Genomic DNA, 11,616 nt, shown 5'->3' with positions numbered 1-11,616 from the left:
GTCTCCTGCACTAGCAGCTGGATTCCTTACCACTGAGCCGTCTGGGAGCCCTCAGTAACTTTAAGTCCTCTCTATAACTGCTTCGATAAGAGAGAACAGCTAGTGGGAGTGAGCCTATACCCTACCTCCAATTTCCTTCTTTTCTGACACTTCAGTTTTTCTACAGAAAAAACATAAACCATTCCAATTCTACCTCTGATTAACTCCTAACTCCATTTTTATCTAAAACATTACACTGAAAAACACAGATCTAACTTTGTGTCTTAACTTAAGAGATCGCAGTTGTAATAACTTAAAGTTATGTGCACAGTTTCTAAAACAGGAGAGTGTGGGTTCACAGCCCAACTGTGCTACTTATTACCGCATGTACCCTGGACAATTTGCTTAACCACTCTGTGCTTCAGTCTCCTTACCTATAAACTGGAGGAAATAACATCTGCTACATGACATTGTTGTAAAAACTGTAAAAGCTGAATGTATTAAAACATGTAAAAAGCTTAGAATACAACTGATACAAGGTAAGCATTCAATAAATGACACTATTATTAACTTTTTTACAGTATTTTTATGATATAGCCTTGAATGAGTAACTAAATTTCTCTCCACACTACCAAAATACATTAGTTTCTTTATAATTTTTATTCTATATTTCATTTTAGTTTACTTTTAAACATACTTGTAAAAAATAAAGATTTATACAAGAAATCTATTTAAAAAAAGCTACTTAAGCAGGTATGAATAAATTTCCACATGTAAAAAGAACTAACTCTATTCAATATGGTCTATATAAAAGTATGCAATTCAATGACTTTGTTTTAAAGCCAAGGAAGACCTGGCTGAAAACATCAACTTTACATTAAAAAAGTTAATGAGCTAAAATAGCACAAAAACATCTGACCAAATTATTAGGGAAAATATAAAAGAGCTACATATCCAGAAGAACTGAAATGAAAGATGCTACACTGATTATCCAAATTAAGTGACAGATGAGGAGTCAAACACTGTGATCTTACCTTAAGTTTGTATTCTTTAGCATAAGTTTCCCTAAAAGATGCTTTCATGGTTAACAACCTATATTATGAGTAACATCTTCTATTTTCTTGTATCTTAAGAGCATTTTATTATCACTTTTCAAAGCTGTATGTGCTAAGTGCTCAACTGCTTCAGTCGTGTCTCACTTTTTGCAACCCTATGGACTATAGCCTGCCAGGCTCCTCTGTCCATGGGGATTCTCCAGGCAAGAATACTGGAGTGGGTTGCCATGCCTTCCTCCAGGGGATCTTCCCAACCCAGGGATCAAACCCACCTCTCTTATGTCTCCTGCACTGGCAGGCAGGTTCTTTACCACTAGTGGCACCTGGGAAGCCCAAGAATAAGTCAGAACTGGGATTCATTCATTCAGTAAATATTTACTGAGACTCTGTTATGTGCCAGGCACTGTACTAAATGCTTGGATACATCATAACAAAAGAGAGAAATCCCTGCTCACAGAGAGCTTACCTTCCAATGGATGAGGACAGAAAATAAAACAATAGTCTTAATACATAAGCAAATTACATAGTATCTGAGAAACTGACAAATAATAATAAACAGTAGAACAAGTAGAAAATGGAAAGATTATGTTGTAATTATAAATATGGTGGTACTAGCACAGGACTCTGAGAAAGTGAATCTGAGTGAACTTGAAGTGGGGGAAAGGTTTACCTTGGGATATCTGGGCACAGAACATTTCAGGAAGAGGAATTTTTGTAATCCTAGTGTTTGCAAGTATCAGAGAAGACACCTATGTTTCTAAAGAATGTAGTGATAGCTCAAGCAATATAATTCCAGGAATATTCAACCCCCTTTGGGCACTTTTTCCAGTGTAACAGGTGGGTACCATGTACGAAAGGTCAGATTCCATGAATATGAAAGACAAAGTAACCTTAAAGTGACAATCACCACCAAATTATAAGAAATTATCTAAAACTGTAGTGAATTATAAATAAATCAGTAAAGAGACCCATTTACAGTGAGCTCCAATATCTCTGGAAAATTCCTTGATGCTTAAAATGAATTATAGGAAACAGGAGGAGTGTTGGAAGGACAGTGTGGAGAGACATCCAACCTGCGTCAGTGACGTTCATATTCTTGTTCATATGAAACCTTTTAAAGAAGCCTGCTCAGTACAACAGAAGCAGAGTAGGCAGTACAAAATCCATCTCTACAACCATGCGAGAAACTGTCAGGGTCATGGAAAGCACAGTTTCAATTCTAGAGTCAGTCTCTACATGGCCTCAGGAAACGCAGCAGAGAATGGAGAGACCGATGTCAGTCCTGGTAACAAGAACTGCTTTAGATGAAGACAGTCCAAGGACATTTTAACTCCAAAGTTTAAAAGGCAGTAATCCATAAGGAGTCTGAAGTTCATACCTTGAGATCCCGGTGAATTATCGGAGTCTTACACTGATGCAACCTTGCAACAGCTTCACAGGTATCACAGAATATCTGTAACACTTCTGCTTCTGTAAAGCCAGTCTGCAGCTTCTTATTCATCTGATTCACTACCTGCCCAGCTAACCAAAAAAAGTAATTTTGATGACATTTTTAATAAACGAAGACTACCACAGACAAAGAAATTAAGAAATGACTTTATGGTCTCAGGTAATGGGAAACTGGCTTTTTAATAATTTTCCTGTAAGGATGCTTATTATACACCATATTCTGTTGATTCAATGACATACTTTTTTTTTTTCACTTTTTTCATCTTTGAAATGAGAACATCTGATGTTCTCATTTCAAATAACTGATGTTCTGCTAATACCATTGGCCATATTTTAACATTTTAACAATTCCAAAATCAAGATGTACCTTGTAACTGACGGCATCATAAATTTGAAGCAACAGTTATTCAACTATGCTAATTTTGGGGGTAAACATAGTGAACGAAAATAGTCTCTACTATCACAAAATTTGTAACTGAAGGCAGAGATAAATTACTAAATAATCACACACATAAGTATTTATCAAAGTTACATACAACAAGGATAGTATAAGAAAAACCCAAATTTAAATTGGTAAAAGATAGGAAGAAGAGACTGGCAGAGAAGCCCTATCTAAGGAAGTGATTATTTATGTTTAAACTGAAGGTTAATTACAAATTAACCTGGCAGAGATTTAGGAGAACACCCTAGTGACAGCAAGTGACATGTAAAAAGGCCTCTAGTTTGGGAAAGAGTTTGATGATTTTGAATAACTAAAAGAGAACCAATGTGAGTATGGTCTAGAAAGCATCAAGAAGAGAGTAAAATAAGATGATACTGATGAGAGAGAGAAATTTTAGATTTTATCTTGAGAATCAAGAAAACTTCCTGATCTGATTTTGAAATGATCTCCTTGACTGGGGGATGGAGGAATCTCAAGAGAGAAAAAGAGATGTATAAGAGTCATGTTCTAAACCAGGTTAAGAGATAACTTACCAGGGCAGAGTAACTTACCAAAGTCAAACAGCCACACCAACAAGCCCTGAGAGAGTCGTTAAATAAGTATTGAGTGGACTACAATAACTGATATCATAATGGTGACAATTCTTATACTAAGAGAAAGTTTACTATCATATTCTCAGAATACAAATACATGATTCATTCAGAAAACATTCTAACCTAAATAAAGTTTGGAAATTTAAAAAGGCAAGCTTGTGTTTAAGTTTGAAACTTTCTTTTAATAAGTTTGAATAAATGAATGTCTGTTATTTTGTGATGTGTAAGAAGGTGCATGGAACAACACCAGGTTCCAAATCGGGAAAGGAGAACATCAAGGCTGCATACTGTCACCCTGCTTATGTAACTTATACGCAGAGTACATCATGAGAAACGCTGGGCTGGATGAAGCACAAGCTGCAATCAAGACTGCCGGGAGAAATATCAGTAACCTCAGATATGCAGATGACACCACCCTTATGGCAGGAAGTGAAGGAGAACTAAAGAGCCTCTTGATGAAAGTGAAAGAGAAGTAAAAAGGTTGGCTTAAAACTCAACATTCAAAAAACTAAGATTATGGCATCCGATCCCATCATTTCATGGTAAATAGATGGGGAAACAATGGAAACAGTGACAGACTTTATTTTGGGGAGCTCCAAAATCATTCCAGATGGTGATAGAAGCCATGAAATGAAAAGACACTTGCTCCTTGGAAGAAAAGCTATGACAAACCTAGACAGCATATTAAAAAGCAGGGACATTACTTTGCCAACAAAGGTCCCTCTAGTCAAAGCTATGTTTTTTCCAGTAGTCATACATAGATGTGAGAGTTGGACTATAAAGAAAGCTGAGTGCCGAAGAATTGATGCTTTCAAGCTGTATGTTAGACAAGACTCTTGAGAGTCCCTTGGACTGCAAGGAGATCAAATCCCAAAGGAAATCAGTCCTGAATGTTCACTGGAAGGACTGATGCTGAAGCTGAAACTCCAATACTTTGGCCACCTGGTACAAAGAACTGACTCATTGGAAAAGACCCCAATGCTCAGAAGTTGAAGGCAGGAGAAGAAGGGGATGACACAGGATGAGATGGTTGGGCAGCATCACCAAGTTGATGGACATGAGTCTGAGCAAGCTCTGGGAGTTGGTGATGGACAGAAAGCCTGGTGTGCTGAAGTCCATGGGGACACAAAGAGTCGGGCACGACTGAGTGACTGAACTGAAGAAGGGGCATACACACTTGTTCCTTCTATTATTACTATCTAAACAGCATTCTCGTATGTTTTCTGAAATAGCTAGTTTTTCCTTAGAACTTTAAAGCAGAGGGAAAAAACATTAATTTTGCCCATGAATCCTCAATTTTGAGAAAACTCAGGTCTATTTAGTTATAATCTGTTCAAAGTATCTCATATAAGACTGAGGCATCTGACTATGAAGCAATTTTCTCCATACTTTGTCAAATGTCCTGGTTCATTTTACGCAAAAATTAAACAGTAAAAGAAGTGGTTTATTGGTGTTTATTCATATTATTCAAGCTTCTCTGATGGCTCAGATGGGAAAAAAATCTGCCTGCAATGCAGGAGACCTGGGTTTGATCCCTAAGTCAGGAAGATCCCCTGGAGAAGAGAATGGCTACAGACTCCAGTATTCTTGCCTGGAAGAATTCCACGAACAAAGGAGCCTGGATGGCTACAGTCTATGTGGTCACAAGTCAGACATGACTGAGCAAGTCACACACACACACACACACACACTCTTAAGAGTCCCTTGGACTGCAAGGAAATCAAACCAGTAAATCCTAAAGGAAATCAATCCTGAATACTCATTCAAAGGATTGATGCTGAAGCTCCAATACTTTGGCCACCTGATATGAAGAGTCAACTCATTGGAAAAGACCCTAATGCTGGGAAAGATTGAGGGCAAGAGGAGAAGAGGGCAGCAGAGAATAAGATGGTTAGACAGCATCACCGATTCAATGGACATGAACGTGAGCAAACTCCAGGAGATAGTGAAGGACAGGGAAACCAGGCATGTGTAGTTCATGGTGTCACAAAGAGTCGGACACAACTTAGCGGCTGAACAACAACATTCACGTTATTCAACTATCAGTTCACAGTTAAAGAAATCATACCCTTGAATTCCTTCTGCCTCTTGCAAACTTTCAATGTTTCAATGAGTAGAATAAATTTTAAACAAAGAGTATTTTTTCCCTTTAGAGATCTTTGGGTTAGAAGCCCTGAATCACAAAATCTAAGTTCCCATAAAAAGCTAAAAGCTCTATCTGAGCTACATTTCAAATGTAGAAACAAATGAAATTTAATTATTCAAAACCGAAGTCTTCTAAACAGACAACGTATTAAAAAGTAGAGACGTTACTTTGCCCACAAATGTCAAACAGTCAAGGCTGTCGTTTCTCCAGTAGTCATGTACAGATGTGAGAGCTGGACAATAAAAAAGGCTGAGCCCGAAGAATTGATGCCTTTGAACCGTGGTGCTGGAGAAGACTCTCGAGAGTCCCTTGGACAGCAAGGGAATCAAACCAGTCAATCCTAAAGGAAATCAACCCTGAATATTCATAAGAAGGACTGACGCTGAAGCTGAAACTCCAGTACTTTGGCCACCTGATGCAAAGAGCTGACTCGTTCACTGGAAAAGATCCTGACGCTGGGAAAGAGTGAAGGCGGGAGGAGAAGGGGACGACAGAGGATGAGATGGTTGGATGATAGCACCAACTCAAGAGACATGAGTTTGAGCAAACTCTTGTGAGACAGTGAAGGAAAGGGAAGCCTGGTGTGCTTCAGTCCATGGGATCGCAAAATGTCAGAAACAACTGAGCAACAATAAGACATAAAGTAAAATTATTCTAATGAAAAATTTAAAAATCATATCCTAAAAGCAAATATTGCCGAAGACTGAACGTCTTTTAAAGTAAGATGTGGGTAACTTCCAAATCTTCACATATTTTTCAAACAGATATCATCCCCTAAACAAAACTTTTATCCTCTGCCCAATTTCATGATTAAAATTTAAACAGTCACCATTTTTCTGGCCTCAACAATCTTCATATCTCTGAGATTGCACTCATTACCATTTAATTTAAAATGCCAAACAGTGCAACCTACCATCTTATTTAAATGCTGATACGACTTTATTTTTTACAAGATAATTAAATTTCATCTGCCACAGACTGTACCATTGCCCCCCTCCCCAAATACTCACTTCCTTAAAAACTGAAGCTCATTTGGTTCGCCTTTTCAAATGTCCTCTAAATGACAATTTTAATTAAACTCATTCAGGGTTATGATTATGTTCAATTATTTTTAAAAAGTTATCAATAGTCAAGGGCTATTAGTCAACTCTAATCGAGCTAAGAATTAGTATCTTAAATGCTAGAATTCAGGAAAGTAAGGAAAATCAGTATTGTCTCCTTCAAGGGATCATAATGCTTTACAGTAGAAAAGATAAAAATAAGGAAGAACGATCACAAAAATATCTAATTGTTTATGTAAGTTACAAACATATCACAATAGATATTATAATACTGATTCACTTCATTTTCCTCTGTCCTTCCCTTCTTACAAGACTGGAGTAAAATAAGACTAAATCTTTTCAATTACTATCACCATCCTCCTCCTCTTCCAAACTTCAGGAACTGACCAGAATTCCTGGTATGATAGTTAACAATCATAACTGTCTTGCTGCTGCTGCTGCTAAGTTGCTTCAGTCGCGTCCGACTCTGTGCGACCCCACAGACGGCCGCCCACCAGGCTCCTCAGTCCATGGGATTTTCCAGGCAAGAACACTGGAGTGGGTTGCCATTCATTGCCTTCTCTGCATAACTGTCTTAAGAGAATCTAAATATAAAACAGGTCTCCCTAGAACCCAATCTGCCAGTTACAGTCTGGGGGGGCCAGGTGTGAGTGGGGGGAAGAAGGCAAGTTTGCAGGAAAGTGACTAATTGACCCCTTCACACATGTTAAAGTTTAAAAAAAAAAGTCAAGACTTTAATTCTTAAGCATATGCTAGAAGTAAATATTTCTTTGAAAATACCACATTAAATCCAAATAAAAAGTAGTTTTCTATCTTCTGATGTTTACAAAAGAGCACATAAATTTATAAAAATTATAGATCAAAATGTATCCTTTAAATTTATTATACTCAATACGCTCAAGGATAACACAGTATAATACTAATACGGACACAGCATGTTCTTCCTGGTTAGGCTGTAAATGAAATGTACAGGGATCAGGAAATGTGATTGCTTAGATTTCCTATTTTAAACCCAAAGGCATTTTTCTATTTGTCCATTTACATGTGCTCATATCACCAAAGCAATAATATTATAAATTATTTTTCAACAGCATTTCTTAATTAGGCAAATAATTAAAGCTGAGGTGCAATGAGTGTCCAGAATTAGATAACAGCTGCCCAGGGAGAGACCAAGACACCTAATAACCCATTTTATGAACAAATTCTTTTGGCATAAAACAAATGCAGAGAAATACTTACCTCGACAATATTCCATTAAGATAAGCACTTCCCATACATTATCACTAATTGAATTTACAGCACAGTCCAAATAACCCACGATATTTTTGTGACCAGATAGCTCTTTCTGCAAAAAATAAACAAAATTTTAAAAACTGGAAAACATGTATTTTAAACATCTATTGTTAATGATTTGAAGTTTAAACTAATATATTTAAAGAATTTCCAAAATTAAGATTTAAGTATGGAATGTGACATGTTTAAAAAATTTTCTGCAGTTTCAATGGAAAGTTTAGTTACACATGACTGTCATTTTCTAATAGAAAGTTAATGAATACTCATTTTTAAACTCAATAGAGATGAAAGACATCACTTTTGTTCATTCAAAACAATACTCTTCAAAAGTGAATACACAAGATAGCACTTTGGGACTCAAGAATAAAATACCAGATTTTATATGGTATTTTAAATTCATATTTTATTTAAAAATATGAATTGTTAGTTCATAAACTAACAACTATACTCTTATTTGTCTGTTTTCTCTGCAAGAGACTGCAATTTATATCCACCTAGTTAAAAGAATTTATGAATGTACGTACTTTCAACTAAATAACCTAAAAAATAAACAAGTAGCTAAATAGGATTCCTATAAAGAAACTATAGATTAAATATAGTACTAGCATAATGAGTACAAGGAAATAAGAAGAAAATGGGAAATCTGACACTTTGCTCCTAGTATAAAACAATCATCAATATACAATAAGGTTAAAAACAAAAATTATCTAAATTCATTTTGTCTTTAAATTTTAAAACTCTTAAAGAATTCTGTTTAAAATAAATTGCATCCACTATCATTAAAGAAAAAAATCTAGTTTTAACTATGCAATATAATTTGAGACGTTAGCTAATGGAAGTTGAACATGTGAATAATTCACAAATAAACATAAATAATGGAGGATTAGTCATCAAAAAACAGTTGGAAGACAACTGTTCATCTTACCAAACTATCTTCTTTCAAAGCATAAGATCTGAGTGTTAACTGAGATTGATGATGACTACGTCTTATATATCTCAAACTTAAACAAATTCTATTGAAGGAACTATTACAATATAATAGTAACGTATCTGGGCTCAAGCTAGAAAACATTCCAAGGTTTCCTGTTATCTCAGAGTAAATCTTTTCCCTCTGTGACAGCCTTACCTGAAAAAAAGCAAGTCTCAAAGTCTAATCAACTCTAGTCTAGCTGAGGGATAGGGACGATAAAAGCAGAATTCAGGTAAGTCATATTGTATAAATGTGCCTGTCTTAAAACACAAAGGATCAAACCACATGTGTGTTGACAGAGATGTTGATCCAGAATAAGAAAATCTCCCTCTTAGCAGTTGGGGAGGACTGACAATAACAAGCGTCTACAAGGAAGTGAAAAAACTAGAATCCTCCTACACTGCTAGTGTGAATATAAAATGGTTCAACTGCTGTAGAAAACAGTTTAATGGTTCCTTAAAAAGTTACACATGGAATTATCGTATGACCCAGCAATTCCACTCTTAGATATATAGCAAATGAACTGAAAATAAATACTCAAATATATATATATACATATATATAGCAACAATCACAATAGCCAAAAAGTACAGAGTCCAAATGACCATCACAATGGTTTTTTAAAAGTCCATCAATAGATGAATAAACAAATGTTGATATATATGCATAGCATATAGTATGGAATATTATTCAGCCATAAAAAGGAATCAAGTGCTAATAAGTGCTACAATGTGGATGAATCTTAAAAATATACTAAGTGAAAAGAAGCCAGACACAAAAGGTCACATACTGCATGATTCCATGGATATAAAATATCCAAAAGACACAAATCCATAGAGACATAGCATAGACTGGGTGGTTGCCAGGCCCTTAACAAGAGTGGGATGGGGAGTAACTGCTTCATGGGCAGGCGTTTCCTCCTGGAGGGATGAAATGCTTTGGAACAACAGGAGCAGTCTGTACACAAACTGTGAATGCGTTCAATACCACTCAATTGTTCACTTTAAAGTGCGAATTATAAAATGTATATTGTGTGAATTTTGACACAATATAACAAAAACATTAAATATATATATATATATTAGCACTTGATAAAGAATGGATGAGGAGGAGGAAGCAGAGGAGAACAGAGAGAAGGAGCGGGGAACAAGAATAAGAAACTACCCAGAGCGATGACAACAAGCAACTCTAGACAAAAAGGAAACTTTTATTCTGTAGTTTCCTTGAACTGGTTAGTCTAGTTAACTGAATTACTGAAATTTTCTTTAATGGCCTAGTAAAGTATTTTTCACTTTTCCTAATATTTAAGAAGAAATTTTTTCCTTACTGAAGCATACCTTACCACATAACTAAAGTACACACCTACACAAAAATATCAATTCTACAGCATTACTTTTAAAATGAAAAGCAAAACTAACTTTTGCCTGTGAATACAAGCACATACTTTTATTAAATACCCATGGGGATGGTAAGCACCAAATTCAGGATAAGGACTTCTTTCTGGATGAGGATAACAGTATAAAGATGACATTGGAGAGGAATACACAGAAGGCTTCAACTGTATCTGTAAGCTTTTAATTCTTAAGTTGAGTAGGGGGTGAAGGGGTATTCACCAGTCCTCTCAATTTTTCGATCCTCAGAATATTCCATAATTAAAATGTATTTTAAATAGAAAAAAAAAGAAAGCAGAGAAGCCTCCCTGTTGAACTTCTAAAAGCAAGGAAGAAGAGGCAGGAGTTGGCTGTATTTAGCCCTGAGTGTGGCTTTAAAGAGTACACTTCAAAAGTTTTCAAGATGTGCGTGAGCCAATAAGCAGCTTGCCTAAAAGCTGGTTAATGTTATGCTGCAAAACTGAAAGAAAATACAAGTTTTTCCAAATGGAATTACTCTCACTTACCATAATTGTAATTTCCCTTTTACAAATGTTGAGGTCTGTCGTGTTATTGACATACATTCGCTTCAATGCATAACGGTGTCCACCATGAGTCCGCACCACGAAAACAGTGGAGAAGCCACCTACGAGAACAAGTACCAATTAAATATAAAGAATTTGAAACTACCACTAAAATTATGTAACATCACTGGGGAGCTTAATCTCAGAGGGAAATAAAGTGACTGTACACAACACAAAAGTAAGGACAGTAAGCAACTAATATATATTAAATTATAGCCAAAACACTGGCTTCCTATACCAATCACAAACTAGCACATATAGGATAATATGCTTCTCAGGTTACATGCTTCTCTTTTAAAGGCTAAAATATTAAAATAGCATCTGAATGGGAATATTCCTTATATGGGATATGGAAAATATTACAACATAACTATATCACTGTATCTGGCATATACTACTGATAGTCTACCCATCAGCCTCCCCCTCTCCATGATGACAAAACACTGATACGATCCGATACAAAACACCAACAGGCTCACAGGAGTGGGTCCCTCATCCACTCCTAGGGGGTGAACTGACATTGTATTAAGGCGATAACGAGAACCTCATTTCCTCTTGTCAGCAACTGTTTTAGGATTGACTGTGCTAATGGGACATATGGGAAGGTCTGCTGAGGGTTGCAGGAAAGATTTTCCATCCAGGGGGTGGGGGGTGGAAGGGGGGGTGGGGGAGAG

General features: G+C 36.2%; 1 protein-coding gene across 1 annotated transcript in view; it reads right to left on the bottom strand.

The window, feature by feature from the left end:
* The window catches only part of BMP2K (BMP2 inducible kinase), a 120,073-nt gene that overhangs the window by 57,332 nt on the left and 51,125 nt on the right, over nt 1-11,616 (bottom strand). Inside the window, exons 3-5 of the mRNA XM_010845978.1 lie at nt 10,886-11,004; nt 7,965-8,070; nt 2,413-2,555 (exon numbers count right to left, since the gene is read on the bottom strand). Of these exons, the coding sequence (XP_010844280.1) occupies nt 2,413-2,555; nt 7,965-8,070; nt 10,886-11,004 (368 nt within the window). The remainder of the gene's footprint in view (nt 1-2,412; nt 2,556-7,964; nt 8,071-10,885; nt 11,005-11,616) is intronic.

The sequence above is a fragment of the Bison bison genome, unplaced genomic scaffold (assembly GCF_000754665.1).
Source record: "Bison bison bison isolate TAMUID 2011002044 unplaced genomic scaffold, Bison_UMD1.0 scf7180017864228, whole genome shotgun sequence".
In the NCBI taxonomy this organism is placed as follows: domain Eukaryota; kingdom Metazoa; phylum Chordata; class Mammalia; order Artiodactyla; family Bovidae; genus Bison; species Bison bison.
The sequence above is the reverse complement of the archived record's forward strand: the minus strand, read 5'-3'. Positions and strand labels throughout refer to the sequence as shown.